Source organism: Camelus ferus, chromosome 12, assembly GCF_009834535.1.
Source record: "Camelus ferus isolate YT-003-E chromosome 12, BCGSAC_Cfer_1.0, whole genome shotgun sequence".
Lineage (NCBI taxonomy): Eukaryota > Metazoa > Chordata > Mammalia > Artiodactyla > Camelidae > Camelus > Camelus ferus.
Genome location: NC_045707.1, coordinates 2,930,666 through 2,954,942, shown reverse-complemented (window position 1 = coordinate 2,954,942; position 24,277 = coordinate 2,930,666). Strand labels below are relative to the sequence as shown.

The 24,277-nt window shown below is 51.6% G+C and overlaps 1 protein-coding gene across 2 annotated transcripts; it reads right to left on the bottom strand.

Annotated features, from left to right (window-relative positions):
- Positions 1–194: 194 nt before the first annotated feature.
- On the bottom strand, positions 195–24,277 carry CSF2RB (colony stimulating factor 2 receptor subunit beta). 2 transcript variants are annotated; one of them, XM_032492152.1, is made up of 14 exons: positions 24,017–24,277; positions 16,335–16,582; positions 15,285–15,408; positions 13,040–13,230; positions 10,012–10,163; positions 9,760–9,928; positions 9,065–9,200; positions 8,746–8,903; positions 7,446–7,585; positions 6,272–6,434; positions 5,161–5,251; positions 4,880–4,937; positions 3,905–4,008; positions 195–3,236 (listed from the first exon to the last, which is right to left on the bottom strand). In XM_032492152.1, exons 2-14 carry the CDS (start codon positions 16,408–16,410, stop codon positions 2,108–2,110), a joined length of 2,691 nt encoding a protein of 896 aa, XP_032348043.1. In that variant the 5' UTR covers positions 16,411–16,582; positions 24,017–24,277; the 3' UTR covers positions 195–2,107. The 2 variants fall into 2 exon arrangements, with proteins under 2 accessions (XP_032348043.1, XP_032348044.1); XM_032492153.1 differs by having other exon boundaries at positions 16,335–16,579.

The window sequence follows — 24,277 nt, the reverse complement described above, 5'->3', positions numbered from 1 at the left end:
TGTCCTGGGAGTGCCACCTGCTTCTCACTCTCACAGCATTTCTATTCTCACTGAAATTGCCCCTAACTCACTGTAGCACCTCAAAGACCAAAGGCCCTTCTGCTGAACAGATTCAACCTCCTTAAGGCAACTGTACTTTCAAACAGCACCCCTCCCCAGCCACCCCAACACACATACACACATTTAGGGTTTGGTTTTGTTTTATAATAAAAAATATTTTATTGCAATTTTTTTTTCGGCTAACAATGTCTGAACAATTGGCAATTAATATCTTGGACTTCCTTCTAATGCATGTGGGTTCACTTTATTCATTTTTAACACAGGATTCCACCTTAGGGTCTCAAATGTGATTAATTTCATTACTGGTGAATATTTAAGTTGTTTATCATTTTCTCCCACCACCAACATTGCTGTAATGAACAGGGATTTGTGGACAAAAGGAACCAGAACATTTTGCTCTGCCACTTATTAAAACAAATGGTAAAGCCAAGTGGCATTTCAGATACATGGACGAAGAAGGGGTGATTCAACCAATGATGCCAGAATACCTGGGCTACTGATTTTGGGGAAGCAGACAAGCCAGCTCTCCTTCCCACATGCGTACCTCCCCAAATCATCACAATTTTTACATCAAAATCTTGAAAGCAAAACGAACCCAAAAAACATAACTTAGGACAAATGTGATTTTGAAGTGGCGGAGACCCTTATGAATCTCACATCAAAAGAGGAGCCGTGAAGCCATTCACCCGTAGAGCTATTGGACCACACGGACAAACCTATACTCTGAACACCCCAAAGCTTTGCAGACGAAATTCACAGACCAACCACAAAATAGGAAAACAAATTTGCATCATACCTGAAAAGCCATAGACAGGTAAATTGTTTTTGAAACTGAGTCAGAAAAAGGTGAACATCTGACAGGACAAAGACCTTCACGGGCTTAGCCCAGTAGAAACATACAAACGCCCCAAAAATACGAAAATATGTGCAAACTTGAGAGTGATCAAATAATGCCAATTAGAACAATCTAATGCCTTTTTTTTTTTTTGCATATCAGAAAAGCAAAGCTGTGAAAAGACCACGACCCCCAGTGAAGCCCCTCGTATGTGGCTGGTGGGGGCGGGAGTCGTCAGATCTTTCTGGAAGGAGTCAGGTGATTCAGACTATACGCTTTAAAGAGTCCCTGCCCTTGGATCATTTTCCAGCTTTTCTACTGTAGACGTGGGTTCTGGACCCTTCTCTCTCCCGAATTTCCCCAGGCCCCAGGGTGTAGGAGGGAGAGCACTTCAGCCAAGAACCAGAGCTGCCCACTGCTCAGGTCAGTGGTCTCCACATGATGCAGGACCTGCAGTCCCTGAGGATACCGTCACCTCGGTGAGACCAGCAGGGCTTCCCGGGAGCTCTGAACAGTCCTTCCCAAGCCACTCCCAGTTCTTGGAGTGATGCTCAAGACTGGTGCTTTGTCACCGTGTCTGGGGCTACGGTGCCTGACATAAGGATGCCCGGCCCTGGGCTGCTCTTCCAAGCCTTAAACCCCTAAGGCCCCCACCCCGAACCTCCTGCCTCCTGCCCTTGGGCTGGAACCTGTCCTGCGCATTCCTGCCTCCTGGGGACAGACAGAAGCCCTCCACACAGCCAGGCACTTCAGCATCAGAATAGGCTCTGGTGGAGACAGGACATCTCAGAATAGGCTTAGCTCAGACCTCAGACTCACTCGAATAATAAATCGGTGAAGAGAGAAAGAAGAGTAAAAGCAAGGAAACCAGGTAGAAAGGCAAATGAAGGCAAATGAAATGGATCTGTGTGGAAAGCTTGAATAATTCAGAACGTAAAATACGTTAACTTGAAAGAAAGGTGTGTGCGTGTGTGTGTGTGAGATAGAGAGACAGAGAGGGAGAGGAGAGAAGCTTGACCGTGCTGAAGGTCAAGGGAGGAGGTAGATGGTTGACTCGTCTTTCTGGTCTCCATGTGGTGCAACATGGAAGCTTCTCCTTGGCTTTGCAGAAGTGGCCGTGGAAGGGACCAGAGGCTGGCAGGAGAGAAAGGCAGGGCGGGAGGGAAGGCAGACCTTCTCCTTTTACTCCCCTCCCCCAGGGCCTGCAGGGCGTCAGCACACCTCCCCGGGCCGGCTGACACCCCAGGGAGGCAGAGACAGGTAGTCCTGCTGCTTCAGGGCTTTGAAGAGCTGAATGGCCGGCACCTGCGGGGGGGCCTGAGACGGCGGCTTCTTGGCCTGGAACACCTGGTTGTGGTCTCTGATCTCAGGACAGGGTCCCGGGGAAGTGGGCTTACTCTGGGGGCAGAGAGGGCCAGATCCCGGGCCAGGGAGGAAGCAATAGTCACCCACCTGCTGCAGGACCAGGAGCCCCTCGGGGGTTGGGGAGGCTGGGGACACATCTGCCCGGGGCTGCCCTGGGCTCAGGAAGGAGCTGCTGGCTACAGGAGGGGCAGAACTGGCCACAGGGAGCTGGGGAAACTGGCTCATCTTTGGAGGGAGCTCCACATAGCCCTCAAACTCTGGCTTCAGCAGGGCTGTGGGTGCAGGGGCCCCATCAGCCAGTCCAGGACAGAGGTTGAGGTTCTGGTCTGAGGGGAGGCCCAGAGGGGGAGCATGGGAGGCAGATGGGGTCCCTGTGGGCCGGGTGAATGTCAGATCTGCAGTGGTGACATAACCAGAGGCCACGACACCATCCTCAGGACTCTGAGAGCCAGTGCGCAGAACTGCGGGGGCCCTGTCCTCCGGGCCCTGACCACCCACCATTCGCCCAGGCTCCGGAGGGGCGGGGCCTGCCCCTGACTTGAGGGAGGGACTCCCCTCGGCCCCGGGGCTGGACCTCTTCTCTGCATCCCAGGCCTCGCCCTGCCCCATCACCTGGGCCAGCGGGACCAGCTGCACCTGCCCCCCTGGGGGCAGACACAGGTACTCCAGGGACCCTGGGGGCGGTGGCCTCCTGCTCACATCTGTCTGTGGGGGCACCTGCTGGCCCACGATGTCAGGCAGGGAGCGGCTGTGGGGCGGCCCCAGGTAGGGACCATTGAAGTCAAAGCTGGAAACCTGGCTCTCAGGCTGGCCTGAGGGGGCTGCCAGACCTGGTGGGGGTCTGGGAGGCTGCTCCGTGGGGACATCCGAGGTGGCCAGAGTCATGGCAGGCTCACATGATGAGTCACAAGCATCTTTAGGGTCCTCTGTGGTGAGAGGTGACACCTCACTGTGCCTGTAGTCCACGGGGGACACCCTGTGGGGTGAACAGGGGCAGAGATGTTGGGACCATCCCTGGCAGATGCCTCAGCTCATGCCCTGCCCCCGCCCCCGCCCGGAGTGGGGTCTCACAGAAAACACAGGGCAGGGCAAGGGGGGAGCAGGCCCAGAGCAGGAAACCAGGCGCTCCTGCAGCCCCCGAGGATCTCGCCCCCTAGCCCCCATGCTCTTGCTCAAAGCCGGCCTCCACCAGGTGTGGCCCTGCTCACCCTCTGCTCCTTGACATCACCCAGCTTCAGGGCCCCGGTCAGTGCCCAACCTGGGCTCAGCCATTTCCACGTCCTTCACCTCCCTCCCCTGAGGTTAGTGGTGAGCTGATGGCTCAGGTGCTGAGGCCACGGGGTTCCCAGAGCCTCCACCACCAATGGGGCCAAGGCAGGGTGGGGTCTGCCTGGGCAGCAGGAAGAGGGGAGGTCATCTGGTCCAGTCTCCTGCCTCTGGTCAAGTGTGAGGTCAAGCCCTTGCTAACTTGGGAATCAAGAAGTTCTTCTCGATGTCTAACTGGGATACCTCTTGCTTTTGAGCCACCAGCCTCCATGGATCTCCTCATCCTGAGCCCCAGTCCAAGGCCACCTCCTCTGAGCCCCTGATGCGCAGGGTGAGGCCACCGTCCCACCTCCTAGGGATCCCAGGCCCCACACTCACCCATCCAGCTCAGGGTAGCTGCTGCTCCACGGCCCCTTGTGTGGGCAGCTCCCGCTGGTGAGGATGGACATGCTGTCTGGGAGCCGGAGTCCTGCAGTCCCGTTCTGGCAAGAGAAAGGACATTTGTGTCTGTGGTGTTGGGGGTGATGGAGAAGGTGCAGGTGTGGGAAGGGCCATGAAGTTCGCGGGAATTCATGGGGCCCCCAGACACAGCAGAATCTCAGCATGAGCAAGACCGGCCACAGCCTCGTAACACCAGGAAGATGAGGCCAGTGAGGGGCTGGGACTCCCCTGGGGTCATGGGGTATCCAAGGACAGGGACCCTGTTCCCATGAGTAGGCTAGTCTGGAATATCTCTGCCTGCAACCTCACCTTCTCCACACTGGTCACCAGACGCTCCCAAGGCAGTTCCCGCCCTGCCTGCCTGACCCAAGGGCTCTGGTTCCCCTTTTGCTCCCGTTCCTGCCTCCTGAGATGCGCCCCCAGCCTCACTGCCCAGCCCCCTCAGTTCCCTTCCTGAGGGAGTCTTGTCTCCATCCTCCACATGCTTCCCTTCTGCGTGCAGCGACCTCTCCCTCCTGCCACCACCCTGGATCCTTCAAAACTCAGATCCACTATCCTGCCCTCGGGAAGCCATTCTGCCTCCCAGCACCGCATCTGCTCCTTGTGGGACTAAGCCCCTCCTTGGGCCCCCTGGGTCCTGGCATCCCCACACCAGCCATCTCTCCTGCTCCACGGGAGTCCCCCGGGCAGGGCGCCTCGTGCATCTGTGGGACCTGGGGCGTTGCCGCGCTGGGCTTGCAGGGGCTGGCCCAACCCTCAGCGGTTCCCAGCACTTCCCTGCCTCCTACACCCCTGCCTCAAAGCACTCAGAGTCCAGTTTCTTCAAAGGCAGGTGAGGAGAACATTGTCTGAGGACATGGTCACAGGAGCACTGGCCCCCAGCACCTCTGCCGCCCTCACAACCGCTCCTACCTGGAACAGGTGGCTCTTGCTGGGGTTGGGGATGTTCTCTTCCCACTTCCGGTTCAGCCTGGAAAGACAGCAGGGAGGTGACAGCTGCCCTAGACCTTAGGAAGCTGCCTCGTGCTCACGTACAGATGTGAAACTGAGCTCAGTGAGAGGACGGGATTTGTCCAAGGCCCCACAGGGTGTGGATTGCAGAGCAGAGACTGGAGTAAGTCAGCTGTGGGGTCCCTGGTGACCCCTGGGGTCCTGAGTGGTCCCTCCCCCTACACATGAAGGAGTCCCCTTACCTGTACCCGTAGATGCCACAGAAGCGCAGGGCCATGAGCAGGATGAGGGTGATGACCACTAGGATGAGGGCCAGGAACCAGGTGGGCAGCACTTTAGGGAAGACAGGAAGGAAGAAGGCACATTAGCATCTGGGGAGGGAAAGGGCTGGAGGCTCAGGAGTTTGGGTGACATCACCATCGTGGGGTGCAGAGGAGAAGAGGAGACCAGAAACATGCTAAGAAGAAGAGGGCCTTTGTCTGAACCACCCACAAAGTTCAATTGCTGGCAGGACACAGAGGGTTAGATCCTGTTCAGTAGCAGGAGTTGCTGCATGAGGTCAACGACTGCCACCAGTGGCAATCACAGGGGACTTCCTGAAGGAGGTAGCATACAAGGTGGTCATCAAGGACAGGGAGGACTGGAGAGCCAGAGATGGGGAAACAGTGATGGTGGAGGAACCTGAAGGTGCAAAGGCCCATCAGGGGCCCCCACAACTTTCTGCTTGGCAGCTTCTAGCCCCTCACAAGGAGGCCCCTCCTGGACTCCCCTGGTCTCTTTCCCTTAGGTCCAGTGGTCCAGCCCTCCTTTCTATTTGATTGTGGCCCTCTTCCTGGGGGCTCTTTCCCTGTTAAGGTGGCTGGGACAGAGGACCTTGCAGCCAACGCTTCACCCCCTCTCTGCAACCACCTCTCGGACTTAGTCTTGTACTGCCTCCTGGTGGTCACTATGGTGATGGTGAAGGATAAATGAAAGTAGCAAGTACAGAGCCTTCCAATCCCAAGCCCCAGTCTGTAGCTCCTCATGCTTGCTGTCATGGCAACAGAAAAACTCAGGCTGAGTGGTCCCTGGGTGGTAGCTGCCACAAAGGCTAATGAAAGCATGGGTCACATTAATAGAGGGCTAAGGTCCAGTCTGAGGGAGAAGTGTGGATGTGACATGCTTTCCTCTGCCCTCTCAAGACCTCACCTGCAGTCTGTGTTGCATACAAGGTGTCACTTCTAAATGCTAATGACATCTGGGAGGGAAGGATGCTGGTGTGGGGTGAAGCCGCATCTCTGTGTCCATATCGCCTCCATCCTCTGCCCAGCGGGGCTGTACCAGGAGGGGCGGATGGGGGCTGTGGAGACGTACCCCACTCAGTGTCCCAGGAGCGCTCCTCACTCCACTCGCTCCAGATCCCGTTGTAGCCGCTGGGGTTGGGTTTCACTCTCACTCTGGCCTGGTACCTGGTGGACGGCTCCAGAGGTGGCAGGGGCATGTTGTGGGCATTCTGGAAGAGCTCCGTCTTGGTCTCCTGTGGGTGCAGGTGTGAGAGCAGGTGTGCTGAGGCTGAGGCAACGTGCCTGGCGCACGTGGGCACAGCTACAGAGCCCTCCCACCTCATCGCCCCAGCTTTCCTGCTCCCCATCAGTCCCCCAGCTTGTAGTCATGTCCCCCAATCTGAGGCAACATGACTCCCACCATGGAGGACCGCACTCCAGGGCCAAAGAGGGACAGCACCGGGATGGGCACAGAGACAGCCCCTCCTGCACTGCATCTCTGTGACATATGACAACACCGAGGTGCAGAAACTCTGAGGAGTCACCATGCCACCCTCCCCTGCCACTTTGGGATCCCCTCAATCTCCCAGTTCCTCTTGGGGCAGCCTGGACCCCAATTATGGCCTTCCCAGGAGTGTGGTGCAGGATGACTGGGCTCTGGACCCTTAGACAAATGTTCAGGAGCTTGGGGACCACTCCCAGCTCCACCACTGACCCACCCACTCCTGGCTTCAGTTTCCCCATTTCCAGCCTGAAAGTCTGAAGCTGGCTCTGAGGTTTCTGATCTGAGTTCTGTCGAGCCCCAGGTTCTACATACAGGCCTGAGGGCTGCCTGGGGTGGGGGCCGGATGCTGAACCCTGGCCTGGGGCCCTGCCTGTCTTACCAGGAGCAGCTCTCCCCTTAACAGCTGCACATTTGCATTCTCCATGAGATTCTTATGAAGAAACGCCCCCTTGATGACTTTTGAAATCCTTTCATCCAGCTGCCTTTCCGCCCTCCCCGTCCTGACAGCTACGTCCCCTTTGCAGTCAGGGTCACATGTTCACCTTGGCCAAGTCACATCAGCTCTGTGAGTCTCAGCTCCTTCACCAAGGGATGGGACATTGACTGGCTGACCGCACAGGGACATGACCACCAAGTCTCAGTGGTTCCCTCTGACTGGTCGCCTGCTGGGAGCCAGGCATCCAGCAGGTGGCACTGTCCCCAGTGTTGTCTCAATGTCCCTTCCCCCCATCCCGGTCCCTCCCCAGGCACAGGCCCTCACCTCCCATGTCTCTTCATCTTTCTTGTACTGGACCTGGAAGATGCAACCTATGTGTGAATAGTGCATTTCTTCTTCTTTCCAGTGCAGAATGTAGCCATCTCTGCCCTTGGTCACGTTGAGGGTCGGGGGAGCCATCTGGACTGGAGGAAGGGGAACTTTTAGGGAACATCGCTCCTAATATTCCTCCCATGGAACGTTCCTTGTGTTCCATGCTGGTGACAGACGCTCTCTCCACTGACACAGGACCCCAGGTCCCACTCATCTCACGGTATTTGCACCCCCACTTCATCATGTCATCCATTTTGACCCAAGACCCCCTTCTCTCGGGAGATGCTGAGATACACTTGTTTTGTAGTGAGGTGACCCAAAGCACGATTTACTCCTAGTATTTAAGTAGAAATAAAACTACTATTAATTTATTCCATTCTAGAGTATTGACAATGTTCTAGGCACTATTATACATACTAAATCTACATGAGCAATTTCACTCCATTTCAACAAAAACACTATGTAGTAGGTACACTTAATGAATTTTTCAGACAAAGAACTGAGCCCCGGAATGAAAATAGGTTGACAAGGACAGGTCAGTAACAAGTGGCAGGGACAAAGATTGCAATCTGGACCATCCCAGATAGTAAGTAGTGCATTCAAACCCAGGCGATTAAGACAGATTGGCTGCTGCCTCTGACACACACTAGAGCGGAGGGAAGAACTTGGCCATCATGAAGCGATGTAGGAGATTCCTTTGCATGAGGTACTTGCTGCATAACAGGAATCAGGGATCTTAACCTGCAAGAAACTAGTCTATTTGCAAATGCACTCGTCCCCAGTTGAAGAAGTAAATCATAGATCGATTACTTTGAAGACTGAAAACATCAGTCAGGGGAGGACTTTGGAAACCTGAGAGAGAAAAAACCCAAACAGGAGATGAAAGGGAAAGTTTGATGGAAGGACCAGGAGGCCATGGTAGGCAGTGGAGTTTCACAGCAGCGGCAGAATTGGAGGGGGAATTAGAGCTAAAATAATGAGGTAAAAAGATTTCAAAGGCATGTTCTTAAAGAATATCGATTGCATCTTCCTTCACGTTATTTGCCATTGTCATTGTTGTATTATTGCTGCTTGAGCACTTTGACTGGAAAAAGATTGGAATTATTTTTGTTCAATTTGCTCCCTCGACTGCCTTTCGTTGAAAGTGACAAATATGAAGACTGGGCCATGAGGAACCCTGAGTTTACACGGGGTACAAACAAAACTGTGCTGACACAAGACACTCTACACAGAAGGCTGGGCACAGACTCACTGTTATCGGAGCTCTTGATGAGTTTCTCTTCCTCCTTGGGTCGAACAGAGACGACGTACTGGCTGTGGCTCCTGGGGTCGGGCACGGGAATCCGGCACCGGTGCCGGACGTAGGGGCTACTGGTTGCCTCCCTCAGCACCGGGGCGCATTCCTCCTCCCTGGGGAGCACGGCAGAGGTGAGTGCATCGGGAGGCAGGGCCACACGGGGAATGAGGCCTCGGGATGATCTGTGGCTTCGGCTGGGCCCCCAGGGGCAGGAGGAGGCTTGGAGAGGGCAAGGCCTAGAGGAGGGGAGGGGCCAGAGGCAGGGGACACTCACCCTGCATGGGGCCCGGGCTTGTAGAAGAGGGTGAAGGAGAGCGAGCTGGTCACCTCGGACCTCACTTCCCAGGAGCAGCTGAGCAGGGCAGCCCCGTCGAAAAAGCACTGGAGGTTCTGGGGCTGGGCCTCGTCCCCTGGGAGGGAGGAGATAGCCCCTCATTCAGTCCTCGCTCATTCATTCCGTCCCTCTCAGTGGGCCCACCGTGAGTCTCATCACAGAGGGACCGCGGGCGTCGGGGCCAAAACCCAGGGGCTGACTCAGCCTGACCCGCCCGCTGTGCGGCCGCAGTCAGGGAGGGACTTCTGTGAGACTTTGCGCCCCCTGTGCAAGACGGGGAGGGCATCTCAGCCCCGGCGTTCGGGGAGGAAACACGATCACGCTTGTCTGTCCGCACGCACGTGGCGCCGCTCTCCCCAAAGCGCAGCTGCTCATGCGCCACTGTGATTTAATTGCAGTTGCTCCTCCCCAGAAAGTGGGCAGCCAACTGGGGCTCAGAAGTGAGTAAGATGCAGCCGCTGCCTCTGCAGAGTCACAGCAGGGACGGGGTGGGCCCAGGGGAGCCTCTCTAAACACATGGCGCAGGGCCACCGTGAATCCCGCCCGTGGTGTGACAGTGGCCTCCTTCTGGCCGGGAGCTGCAATGAGCCGCCCTCCCCACGGGGCGGCACTGCCCCCGAGTCCGACTCTGTTACCTGGCTGGGAGGCCCAGCGAACCTCCGGGCTCCACTGGCTGGGCCGTCCTGAGAGCCCCGAGCCTGGGGCCAGCCTGGTGCGCACTCGGGCCACGTAGGTGCTGCTGGGGGTGAGGTGCTCCGGCCTCAGGATGGCCCGGGAGGAGTTGGAGTAGATGGTGGGGGCGTCCTGTGGGAGACAGGGGCTGCTGGAGAAGGGCCGGCTGGGCCGGGTCCCTGTGGGCTCAGGGCAGAGCTGGTGGGGGTCCCTACCTCCCAGGAGTCCTGAAGCCGCCTGTAGACCACCTCAAACTCCAGGCTGGACAGCCAGTGGCTCTCAGAACCCTCATGGGTCACATTCCAGGACAGCAGGAAACGGTCCCCGTCAGGGCTGACGCGGAGGTCCTTGGGTGCGGGGGGCTGCACTGGAAGGAGAGGAAGTCAAGGGTCCGTAAGGGGCTGGACGACCATGCGGGAGGTTAAGGGCCTGCGTGGCTCGTGTGTGGACAGACCTGGGTTCCAGGCCCAGCACCTTGAACAAGACCCCTCTCCTCTGTGGACCTCAGACCTTCATCTGCTAAATCGTGGGGAGTCAATGGGAATGAAGGTTCTGCAGGTTGTTGTTCACAGAGAACAGAAGCCCCATAAAAGATGCTAGTGATTAAATCCCAAGGGAACTTCCCTCTGTCCCCAGTGACCATGTGGAGGCTGTGTGGCCTCCTTCCCAAAAGAGGGTGCTGTGACTCATGTTGCTTCCTCTGCTGTCCAGCCCCTTCCTTGTTTGCACCGCCCAGTGTCCTCCTGCACCTCTCAGTGCCCAGCACACGTGCTCCTCCTCTAGGACCTTCTTGGATCTCCCTCCCCTAGGCAGAGCCCCTTGCTCCTTTTCCTGTCCCACTACAGCCCTGTGAACGGTCCTTATGACCCTGGAGGATTTAGGTATTTCCAGGTCTGCCTCCCCATGGAGTTCACAAGCTTGTGGGTTGCAGGGGTTGGGTCCTGAGATCAGTGGTTCTGTGACTGTGGGGGACAAAGTGAAGGAATCAATGAATGAACACATGTGGGCCACCTTCAGAGGCTTTTTATGGAAACACCCATGACCAACAGCAAGCAGACACCTGCCGGGACCTACAGGGTCAGTTGAGCGGATTCATCCATGAATAGCATGACTCCTGGCTTCCCGAAGCGTCTGTGTCTGAATACTGAGGTGACTTCCCAACACAAAAATTTGGTAAGAGCCCAAAAGAGTTGTAAATGTTCTTTGCTGGACTCAGAACAGGGCATGGTAGAGCATGTCAGGGCTGGAGCCTTCAGAAAATCTTAAGTCCTGAATGGCAGATCCAGGGCACCCCTGCCCCACCCACAGCCACAGCAGGCATTACTAATCCATTGTTGCACTCCTAGCCCTTGAGCCGGACATGGAGTGGGGGTCCTTCTCAACATGGAGCTCTAGGAAGCTGCTACCAACTGAACAGAATGGGAACCCATTGGAAGACCTATTCATTCAACCAGAGAGATTTAGCCTACCAGTTCATGTCACAGATAGAGACCCTGACAGAGGAAGTGACATCCAGATCACCACACGTGGGAGCTTCAGAGCAGATCAGATGCACATCTGTCCCTTCCCAGTACCTCAGAGCCTCCCTGATTCGTTGCCAAAATGGTTTGGGCTAGAACCGAACTTCCCACTTAACATACGCTCCAGCAAGCAAATACCACACTCCCCTCCCCATTTCTTAGTGGGCTCCATCTTCATAATAACAAGTTCTGTCGTCGCCGGGTAAGTTTCAAAGGACCAGGGATACTGATGGCTTGTTTACTGTTTTCCTGGTATGTGCAGGTGTTCAACTGAAGAACAGATTAATGAATGAATTGCATGCATACCCCAACTTTGATTTGTATCCCTCCAGTTTCCCATCCCTTCGCCACACTCCAGTTGAATCCCCATCATGTCTGTGGGACAATGTCTTAGGTCACAGTCTGGGCTTCATCCTCCCACTACTTCCTGTCCCCTATCTACCTCATACATCACCTACCGCCAGCATCCTCAAACCCACATCTGATCATGACATGCCCTTTCAGTGGCTCTCCACTCCATTGCCTAGATGTTGACCCCTAAACTCTGTTGCAGGACACAGAAGCCCCTCCAGGTCAAGCCCCTGGCTTCCCTGCCCCTCTCGTTCCTCCTGCTGTCCAGCCTTCTTGATGTTGATGCTCCTGGGACACAGTTACTAGCGTTTTTCCTGATCTTGCCTCACGCTCCCGAGTCTCCCAGCCTTTGCACGCACTGTTTCCTCTGCCAGGGATGCTCTTTCTGCTCTCTCCTCCCACTCTCTCTTCGGATCTCCCTGCAGAGCTCTCTCTTCGGGGAAGCCTGCCCTGACCTCCCGGGGGCTCCTTGTCCACTACCCCGTGGCACGTGGCACACACCCGCCTTCAGTAAGTGATCACACCACACAACATCTGATGTTTCCTGCTCTGTAAGCTCTGAGCTTCGTGCAGGACGGGACTCCTTCTTATCCATCAAACGCATGTGCTGAGACATTGTTTGGAGTGAATTCACCACGGCCTAATCCACCCTCTCAGGCCGGAGCCCCCTCCCCATCTCACATCTGCAAGGAGCAGCAGGTGGCTCCGTGTTTGGGATCCCGGATGTTAAAGACACCAGCGTCTGAGTAACTGGCCTTGGGAAAGCTCCTGCCCTCTCAGCCTGTTTCATCATCAGTAAAATGGGGTCAAAAGTAGTACAGGACGCCACACATTATTGTAATGATTAAGTAACACGCAGCGGGGGCAGTTCGGGGATGACCTCCGGCTCCAACGTGCAGGAAACACTCGGCAAGTCCGGCCCATCACTATCAGGAATGCTCATGGCGGCACTTTGGAAAAGTTACGTAACTGCGCTGGGTCTCGAGTGCCTCATCCATAAAATGGATTGTCACAGACATTGCATGAGACCGTATTGATGAAAGAATCTTCAAGCTACAAAGTTTGTATCTGAATAGGAAGGACGGTTCTTCTTTCAGTGCTGGGAAGCCACGGCTTGGCAGAGGGTGGAGCATCAGGGGAGGGGGTGGAGCATTAGGCATTGGCCTGACTGCCTCCAGTTGTACCCGCCCCCAAGCCTCCACGGAGACCAAAGAGACCATATCCTCTACTCCCAAGAACCAAACCCAACTCAAGCCGTTGTCTCCACCCCTTGAAAGTGCTCACTCCCTGGCCCACCTCTTGTAGCCTGGACAACCCTGGGGCCCACTTTCCACACAGGGTACCACCCTTGGCCAGGGGCCCCAAGCCTTACCGTGCTGGGTCAGAGTGACAGTAAGATGGGTGCCCAGAGGCCGGTCTGGTCGGAATGAGAAGTAGTCAGAGTTGGCAATGACAAAAACCTGATGGGGAATGACGCATCTTCTGGGCACACAGCCAGGACAAGGGCCGTCTAATGAGGGCATGTCTTCACTAAGATCGCAGGACACTGGCTGTGGAAGGTCCCTGCCAGGAGAGGACACAGGTTAGCTCAGAGTGAAGAAGAATCACTTATTCACCAAAATTATTGAGTAGTTTCTATGTGTAAGGCTTTGTCCAGGACTAGGGGCCTGGCAGGGAATGAAACACTCAGATCCTGTCCACAGAATCAACATCCTAATATAGAGAGACACACAAAGCAACTGAATAAACTATGTCACATGTCAAGCGGAGAAAGATTTACATAGATAAATCAAGCAGAAATGAGGTATGAGGAGACCAGAAAGGCTGGGTTGGGGATACGACTTGAAATAAGAGAGGCAGGAAAGGCTTCATGGAATAGGTGACATTTGAGCAGAAACTTGAAGGAAGTGAGGCAGGGAGTATACAAATTCTGGAGAAAGAGGATTTCGAGTAAAGGGAGCAGCAAGTGCAAAGGTCCTGGGGTAGGCACAGGATTGTAGTGTTGTATGACTAGGTAGTTAACCAGTGTGCAAAGAGTAGAAATGTGAAGGGTGGGAAGTCTAGGAGCCTCATTGAGTGAGGTGACAGGAGACCAGCACTTAAAAGGAATTTAAGGAATTTTGATTTTACTGTAAGTGGGGGAAATTTAGAATTTTGAGCAAAGGAGTGACATAGTCTGACACGTGCTTTGAAAGGACTCCTCTGGCTGCTGGGCTGTGGCTAGATTGGGTTGGGGCTTCTAGAATATCTCAGTGCTTGGAGGTGTTTGAATCAGGGTGGCGGTGTTAGTGTTAGCCAGGTTCACATTCTATTTGAAGATAAAGTTGACGGCATTTGCTGATGGATTGGATTTTGCAGTGGGGACGAAAAGGAAGGAAAGGAGAGTGAAAAACAAAAACCAGAAATTAAAGAAAAACCCCTCCCACTTGTTTGGCTTGAGCCACTTGGAGCTCCCATTTAGATGGAGACTTGGAACAGGAGGCGTCTTTGGGGGACAGAGCAGGAATTTGGTTTAGGATGTTTGGGGTTGAAGATACCCATTATCTAAGGGAAGATGTGGAGAGGCAAGTGCATATGTTGGTCTGGAACTTGGGGGATGGTCTGGGCTGGAAAGAGCATGTGGGCGTCATCAACTAAGCCTGAGGCTGCATCTCTGCCATTGGGTCCAGATACAAAGGAGAGGAAGTCTAAGAGCCCTGGGGCATCTTACCCTTCTGACTAGGAGACACAAGAAGAGAGCAGACAAGGAGACAGGAAAGGGCAAGCCGGGGAGACACAAGGGAAAGCCAGGTGTACTGGCCAGGGTCAGGGTCAGGGGTGCCGCAGCAGGATGCCAGGCTCAGGACTGGTCAGTCCGAGTCAGGTGCTGTCCATGGTTTCCCTGGGAGAAGGCCAGGACTGATCACTGACTTAGCACCAAAGGGCATTGCTGAGTTCTTTGGCCAGAAGAGTTCGGGTGACCTGGTGGGGGCAGCAGAGTCCTGGGGGAGTGGGTACAGGAGAAGGTAACTGGAAAGGCATTGGATACAGGGGTCTAGACAACACTTCAGAGGGGGTCGCCTCAGAGGGAAGAAGGGGAAGGGCTGGCTTGAGGAGACGGGGTTCAGGAGGCCCCAGGACTGCAGGTGGTTGGCATCTGTAACTGGATCCCAGAAGAGGGCCCGTCAATGGCAAGAAGATTGGGGACTGTGGTGGCAGGGATGTCCTTGGTCAGCAAGACCAGGTGGGACCCCGTGGTGGACTCAGACAGGCCTGGGACAGGTCGTCACTGCTGGACGGATTCAGGGAGGTGGCAGACTATGGGTGGGGACAGTGGGGGTGGGGTGGGGACCTTCTCTTCTGGGGGTGTCTGTTGTCCCAGTGCAGGAAGGAGTGGTAACAGCTGGAGGGGGGAGGTAGGGGTGGGGGCTGAGGACAGTGGACAAGGAAGATGGAGGCTCCCACGAGAGCAGGACAGAGAGCAGAACCATGATGATGCTGTGAGGTGAGAGCGGCTCCTTCCCCAGGGCGGCCTCCAGGGGCCTCCCCACAGTGCCCTCCGTCCAGCCCCGGCCCAGGCACAGCCCCCCCGCAGCAGCGCCCCGCCCGCCCTGCGCCCGGGGCCCCACATCACCCACTCGTCCAGCCTGCGGTAGAGGGTCACGTTGACGAGCCGCTGGGCATCCTGGGTGTCTGCCCACCTGCAGATGATGCGGCTGGTGTAGTCGTTATGGCAGCGCAGGGTCTGCAGTGGGACCGTCCCTGACGGGGGAGAGGCAGGAAGGCGGTCACACCCCCTCCAGATGCCCCTTGTCACCGCCCCTCCCAGCACCTCCTGGGTGCCTCCCACGGGGTCTCCCAGAGTCCCGTGGAGGCTCCTGACTTCCAGACAGAGGTCCCTGGGGCCCTGCAGGTGGGAGGGTGCCAGTTGTGGACCCTCCTGGCTGGACAGAAACACAATATTCTAGTTGATTCACAGCACATTTCTGAGCCCCTGCCTTGCCCTGCCCCTGGAACAGGGTCCCCCCACCCCGGGATGGAGACGGGCCTCAGGCACAGGCCCTGCCCCGGGACCCCTCGGTGCAGCCTGGGAGCGGAGGCACAGACCCACCCCTCAGACCCCGCACCCAGGGGCAGGGCCTCCTCTGGGACCTCGGTGCCTGCTCTCTTGGTCAGCGCTGGGAAAGGGAGTGTGGTTCCCCCAGTCATCAGAGGAGCCAAGTTCTCTGGGAGCCCCTGGGGAGGGGGGTTCACTGGCCTGAGGAGCCCAAGGAGCCTCCAGGCAGGAGGAGAGACCCCCCCAGGCTGAGGGTCCCCAGAAGCAAAGGCACAGGGGTGGAAACAGGTCAAGACCTTCAGGGGAGCAGAACGTTTTGCAGGGAAGGAGGGGCAGAGAAAAGACTGGACTGGCTGCCTGGAGGTTAGAGGCCTTGAATGCCTCACTGAGAAGTGTGGGCAGAGAAGCCACACAGCTGGGGATGGAGTTTACAGGAAGCCAGAGAAGAATGAGCGGGAGTGAGGGAGGAGGGAAGAGGGAAGACCAAGGGAAGATCAGGAGAGAGAAGAAATGAGGAGGGGAGGGGGGGGAGGGGGGAGGGCATACTGGAGCCCTGGGGTCTGGGAGCGTCCTAGGGGCTGGGGTCCAGCAGTGAGGAGGGGGATGGGGAGGGGGGAAGCCATCGGCTCACCTTGGGCCCCTGCCATGCTGGGCCCCCAGCAGAGCGCCAGCAGGGCGATGGGGAGCAGCTGGAGGGTCTGTGCCATCTCCGGGGTCAGCTCTGATAAGCAGGGTGCTCCAGTGGGTCCAGGTCTAGGTGGGGTCTGGGCTCCTCAGTGTCCTGGAATCTTGCGTTCCTCCTTGGCTGGAGGCCAGGGCAGACCCATGTCGTTGGCTTTCGTGAATCCTCTCTCCAGGACCCTGCCTCCTCTAGGCCTGCTGAAGGAGGCATCAGCCCATGGGACTTGGCCCACATGGTGAGATGAACACAGGAGAGGCCCTGGTATATGGACTCCAGCCCTCAGCGCTGCCTCAGCCCAGCACCCGGGGCAGTCCCTGCTTCTTAGCCTCAGTGCCTGGGATGAGGCTGAGGGGGATACACTTAACAGCCTCTGAAGATGGTGGTTCCCATGGGGTCGCGCATCAGGTACCCCTGTGCACTGCCCCTGAGAGGGAGGCTTGGTATTGGGTTAGTCTCCAGCTCCCTGCGGATTCTTGGTGGAGGGTCACTGACTATGGGGGGTGTGATCCTTCCATGCGCATGAGCACACGCAGACTCATGCACACACTCACATTCACAGGAGCCTCATGCTCTCCCCGCCCTCCTCCATTTACCTCACTCCTCCCACACCACTCTGTGACAGGCCAGTTCCCTTTTCTCCGCAGAAGCCTGGGGATTTCCTTTTTTCATTTCATCCAGCTCCGGGAAGTACCCAGGAGAGCAGAACAGAGACCGTGGTTCCTTTACTGCCCGTAAGATTGTCCAAGACTTCGTTCAAACTGCACATGCGCACGCACACACACACACACACACACACACACACAAATACATGCATGCACACCAGCAGCTGTCTTGCTGGGAAAAGCGTGGCTCTGAGCTCAGCCAAACGGACTTTCAGCACAGGCTCTGCCCCTCCCATGGTGATGGCCTGGGCTAACTCACCAATGCTCCCTGAACCTTGCTCTCTGTATCTGTAAAATGGGCACAACCTGGTGAATCTCACATGGCGGTGGTGAGGAGAACCACACACGATGATGTAACAGGGTAACTAGCTCAGGAAAGCTCAGGAGAAAAGAGCAGGTGTGTCTGGGGCTAGGGGAGAGTATTGGTCCTTGTTAGTTCCCACAGGTGGGGGCAATGCCGTGGGGCAGGCGTGGGAGAGTCTGGAGAGCTGATGCAGCTTCCTCTGCATACCTGGGATGAGCCTAAAACCTCAGGGCTCCTCTTTGGGTCTTACCTTAAGGGGGCAATTCATCCCAAAATAAGTTACAGGTTTAACACAGTTCTAATCAACAATTAACATGATGCTTTTTGCAAGAACTTAGAAGAAAAATATATATGTGAGGACAGTTAATGAGGTTTTTAAAAATAAGGAGTCTCTATCCAATAGCAAAATTGATACAAAGATCTGATAAGGAAAGCAATGGGTTGCTCACACACACACACACACACACACAATAGATTAATGGACATACTGACCACACAAACTCTGTTTCACTGGAGAATGTACTATGTTATGAAGGACGAACCACATATCACTGTGAAGTGATGGAATGATAAAAAGTGCTGAGATAATTGAATAACAACATAAAACATGTCAGCCTACATCCCTATCTCCCACCATTCCCCAAATACAAGGTCAATTAAAAATTTAGATGTAGGCAGGAAATCATATTAAACTTGCAAACCATAGAAGTGAATATCTTTGAACTCCTTAAGCATCAAAGCACCAGAAGAAATCAGGACAAAGGCTGACATAGAAGTGCACAAAAGTGAAATCTTCTGTATTTTATAAAAATGACAGAACCAGAAAGCAAAGGACAAAGTACAAAAAAAAAAGTTTGTTCCAGAAGCAAGGAGGACAGGTGATTATCTTTACATTGTACATAGTTCAAACAAGCTAATGTCATCAAAGGATATGAGCATAAAAGTCACATACATGTAGGGAATTCCTATTAGTGGCTAACAATATTGAAATGTTTACCATGAGCCAGGCATTGTTCAAAGGGCTATCCAGATATTGATACCTCAGTGTGTGGGTTAAAATCCCTGGTTTGTAGATGAGGATAAAGATATAAGGTCCATGATCACGCAGCTAGTTAGGAAGAGGCTGGGACTGAAGCCCACAGCAGACTGGCTTTAGAGTTTGTACCCTTAACCATTATGCCAATGGTGGTTCTATTTCCCAATTTCTGGCATCATACGTGTCTTTTCTGACATCTGCTGATCCAACAGACACTTCCACAGACTTGCACAGATACAGCAAAAACAAAACAAAACTTTAAAACGTCTTGATTAAATTGGTGCAACCACTGTGGGAAACAGGATTGAGGTTTCTCAAAAAACTAAAATTAGAACCACCATATGGCCCAGCAATTCCATTCCTGGGTATATATCCAAAAACAAACAAACAAAAGCACTAATTTGAAAAGATACATGCACCCCAGTGTTCACAGCAGCATTTTTTACAATCGCCAAGGCATGGAAACAACCTAAATGTCCATCAACAGGTGAATGGATCAAGAAGATGTAATACACACAATGGAATACTACTTAACCATAAAAAAGAATGAAATTTTGCCGTTTGCAGCAACATGGATGGACCTGGAGGGCATTATGCTAAGTGAAATAATCAGACAGAGAAAGACAATTGTATGATATCATTTATGTGTGGAACCTTAAAAATACAACAAACTAGTGAATATAACAAAAAAGAAGCAGACTCAGCTACAGAGAGCAAAGTAATGATTACCAATGGATGAGGTGGGAGGGACGAGGGCCTGTACAGGGGTGGGGGCTGGGAGGTACAAACTATTGGGTGCAACATAGGCTCAAGGATGTCTTGTACAACACAAGGAATATAGCCAATGATTTTGTAATAACTGTAAATGGGAAGTAACCCCTAAATATTGTATAAAGATTTTTAAAAAATTTTTAATTAGCGACCTCAGGGAGATTTGAGAAATCATAGCCATTTAAGAACAAACTGCTATGCAAAGAGCAAATAAACAGAGTTCTTGGAATTTGGAGGTATGAAATCCATAAAAAACAAACGAACAAAACCCCCAAAACTCAATAAGGCTAAATCATAGAATTAACCATATAAAATAATCATGTCACAAAGGTAGGTATTGAAGACAGAGCAAATAGGCAAGGAAATGGAAAGTTTTAGAGAAAAGCTGAGACCTGGGAAAGAAATCCAGGAATTCCAACATCTAGAAGCAGAGGACAGACAGAACTGAGTTCAGGAATAGCAGTGTCAGCTACTTAGCAGTTCCTTTCCTCCTTGATAACAGAAGCTCAGGTTTTGGCTGGGCTTATTGCTGTATAGACAGAAGAGTATATGATAGAATAGTGTATTTCCTACATTTTCCTATTGCTAGTTATGATCATGTAACTCAACGTTATCCCTGAAGATGTGAGTGGAGTCATTGGGTGTGCCTTCCAAAAAAGGCTACTGAAAGGTAGTTGGCTAAGGCAGGAGGAGTCCATTTTTGCCTCCCTGCTTTTCATTCTTCTTCCAGCCTGCAACTTGGAAGTGATGGCTGGAGCTCCAGCAGCCATTTTGAATTATAAGGTTACCTTGAGAATGGAACTCATATGCAACAGAAAAAGAGGAACCTGGATCCCTCTTTTCACTATGGAGCAATCACACTAGCCCAAGACTGTCTACCTCTGGACATCTTTTATGCGAGGGAAAAATAAACTTCTTTGTTGTTAAGCCACTGTTATTTGGGGATTTTCCTTATATAACCAAAGAGATACAATTGGAAATAGAAGAAAGCTTCACAGGGCTTTAAAGGAGACGATAGTCCACTAAGTGAAAAGCAAGATTCATTTTTAATAGTGCCATGCTCAGTCACATGCTAATGAACTTTGTCTTTCAAGAATAAAAGGGTAAGCCTAGAAGCTTCCAGAAGGAAACAAACAGGTTATTTTCAGTGAAACAAAGATCAGGTTGGCAAGATTTTCACATAAGTGACCCTGAACTCTAAATAGATAGCAATGTCTTGAAAAGACTGAGAGGAAAATATGCTGGAAACTCAAATTACCAAAAGCCAAGGGCAGAAAACCACAACATTTTGGAAATGCATAAACAGAGAAAGCTTTTCAGATCATTTATGAAAAAAAAAAAAAAAAGAATTAAGGTGCTTTTCCAGAAAGAAAAAAAAAAGTCCAAGAAGGTGAGACAGCCTGTGATACCGGAATCAGTGTTGAGAGAAGAAAACCAACAGGGCTTATAGCTAAGTAGAGAATCGTTACCATATAAAGTGAAAATAAATACATGATAACAATATTGAAGTAAAACTCATAATTGTAACGTGGAAGTTGGCTGTGAGGTGAGAGGGGGAAAGCGGAGGAGAACTGAAAGCTTGTTTAAAGATCTTGTCTCATTTTAGAGGAGTGTACATACACTCATTAAGCCCAAATGCTGATGGAAAATATAAGTTAAATATGTGTGTTTAAAATGTAAGGAGTAAAAATCACTAAGAGTGAGGGGTAAGCATGGAAGCAAGAGGATGACAGAGTGGGGGAAAGGCAAAAGAAAGAGGGAGCTAGAGAAGGGAAGAGCCAAACACCTTTTCACTCAAAATAACCCCCAATTCATCAAGCAATTTAATGCTAAAAATAAAAACTGGAAAAGGAAAAAAATAAATCAAAGCACATTCACTCTGGACAAAAACAATTTCCTAGGACAATCTGACAAGGACTTTTAAAAGAAGAATGCATCAAATCTATTCATGATAAAAAGAAGTAGATCATTGCTCAGTGGTAGAGCACATGCTTAGCATGCACGAGGTCCTGGGTTCAACCCCCAGTACCTCCATTTAAAAATTTAAATAACCAAATAAACAAACTTAATTACCTTCACACACACACCAAAAAAAAAAAAAAATCAACTGATTAAAAGGAAAAGAAGAATAAGTTTATCTCGACAGATGCTCCTAAATATTTGATGATACAAAAGCCATTCCTGATCAAATAGAAGAATGAACCTTAGTAAATGAGGAAGTGAGGGGAAGGCTGGCATTTCTGGGTCTACTGGAAACCTGTGGCAACATCAGAGTCTAGATTATAAAAAATCAAACATGAGAGACTTGCTCTGTTAGCTAGAAAAATAATAAGGAATATAAGAGTAGACAGATGGAACAGGAAACAGTAAGGAAAATAACCAAGTAGGAATTTAGGAAGAAATCATGGCATTTCAAGTCACTGAGGAAAGCATGGGCTGTATCCTCACAATTAATGATATTCAGACAATTAGTTAATCATTTTTTTAAGTTAGATTATTACTTTACCTATTATCCACACCTCCAAATTCTAGATGGATTAAAGATCTAAAAGTCAAAACTAAAATGATAAAAGCATTAAGATTATTTCTTTAATCTTAGGGGTTGAACAAGACACCAGATCCAGAAAGCATGAAGTAAAAATTGACAGATTTGACTTAAATGCAACTAACACATCTTCATGTGATGCAAGATAACTTAAACATGTCAAAAAAAATAAAAAATAAAAACAAGTGGTAATCTGGAAGAGTCGATTTTCAACATATGCAAATAAATGGTTAATACAAATAATAGATGAATCACTCCAAAAATAATACATAAAAGACAAAGAACCCATCAAGAAATGGACACAGGACATTTCCATGCACATCATAAAAGGAATTCACATGGCCAATAAACGTATGGAAGATGCATAGTTTCACCTATAATCAGGGAAGGGAAAAATCCAAGCCAGAACCAGATAATTTTCATCCATTGCACTGGATGAAACAATTAAAAGATGAATCGCTTCCCTAAAGAGAAATCAGCCTTTTTACATACAGCGGTGGAGGTTATGTTAATTCAGCTATTTTGAGGATGATTTGACAATATCTATTACTATTTTAAAGGTAAAATCTCTTGCCCAGCAATTCTGCTTCTAGGAATCTGAGCTGGAGAAATACTCTCAATGGTGGAAAAATTGAAAACAACCTAAGTGTCTAGCAACATGGGACTGGGTAAATTGTGGCATGCCTATACTAATAAATGCCACGTGTTTCTTGGGGCGAATTAATGGGTTAAGTCTATATGTATTATTCTGGGGAGTTGTCCAAAATGTAATATTAAGTGGAAAATCAAGTCACAGAATAATATGTATGTGATAATCTCATTTATGAACCACACTCACACAAAACCTACATAGTTGCAGCATGCTTAGAAAATGTTTTGAAAGAATACATGTTGTAAAAGAATGGATATGAGACAACTAGGGGTTTGAAATGATTGGGATTTTGTCTTTTAAACTACATAATTCTGCATCATTTTAATTTTTAACAAAGCATATATCCATGTATTTACTTGTTTAGTATTTATTATTCTATTATTTAATTATCTTATTTTGGCAGATGAGAGGGCAGTTTATTTATTTTTAGAGGAGGTACTGGGGATTGAACCCAGGACCTCATGCATGCTAAGCATGCGCTCTACTACTTGAGACATCCCCTCCACCCTTACTTGTTTAATATTAAATGCGTTGATTGAAGAACTCATTAGTTATCCCATAGTGTTGGTAGATACAGCACAACATAAGGAAAATGGATGGATGGAAAAGGAGTGACCAAAAATTAATAGGAAAGGTTTTACTCGTTATAAAACTATCAGAAAGCAGGGAAGATGATAAGTAGAGAAAATTAGAATCTAGTTATGCAAAAATATAACAGCAGAGCCTTTGAAAACTTAAACATCGCATATTTGCAACTTGTCGCTGGAGCCTGTCTGGCGAGTCCCCATGGGTTCATACCCCAGAGGGGACCCACAGAAACACCTGCCCACCCATCCACAGGGCAAGTGCACACATCCTGATGCAGACACCCCCAGATGCCCACCAGCAGCCAACACACATCAGTACAGGACTACGCACCTGGGCCCAAACCCAACGAGGCAACTGCGGCTCAGAGTGGAGCACGACAGTAAAGAAACCATTCTTTGAGAGGGGACAATATGTCTCTGTGGAAGGGACTGGGCCCCTTCTTATCTTCCAAAGTGAGCTTCTCAAGGAGCACCAAGCTCTGGGCTCCAGCGCAGCAAGGTTCTCGCTTCATCCTCAGCCTCCTAGTTTCTCTGCATCCCCATGGACACCCACGTATGTACACACACACACAAACACACACCATACACACACCACACACATACACACTTTCTAAACCAGGATGTCAGAGAATATTGGCGCTCCCTCCCCGTTCCAAAGATGAGACAGAAGCCCTGGACAGGATATTCTCACTGCCACCAACACCTTAGTGACACTTTAGTGACAAAGCAAAGAGGACAGTACACAGGTGACTGACTCCCAGGCCTGAGCACTCCACCACCCCAGGCAACCCCCACCCCTCTGCCAGGACAGGCAGATCTGCCTGTGAGGCCCAGCCCCCCAAGAGCTCTTCACACAACACCAGGCCAGCCGGCACCCGCTGTCTCCTCGCCCACGGGCTGCCCGAGGAGTCTGGGTTCGCCTCTTCCCAAGAGGCCAAGCCCTAACCGCCCAAGTCCCCAGAACACACCTGCCCACTCCACACCCCCCAGCTCTCCCTGTCCTCTCCATCCCAGACTCCCACCCTGCCCTGCTCCCCACCCCACCCTTCAGCCTGCCCCTGAAACCAGCCATACCTCTTTGTGCCAGGACAGACCAACCTCCTGCTGGAGTCTCCAGGCAGCCCGGAGTCTCTCCGGCTTCCTATTTATGCTGACGTCGTTAGGAAACAGAAAAGCAGAAAGAGGAAGCGATGCCGGCCCTGGCCTGTTTCTGCACAAGCGACTCTTCACGAGATTGCCCAGCTTCTTAGAACTGTGGACGCCGAGATATCATTTTTTTCTCCTGAGATGTGACTTTGCGAATGTTATTCCTTCTGCCAGAAGTACGCCTCCCTT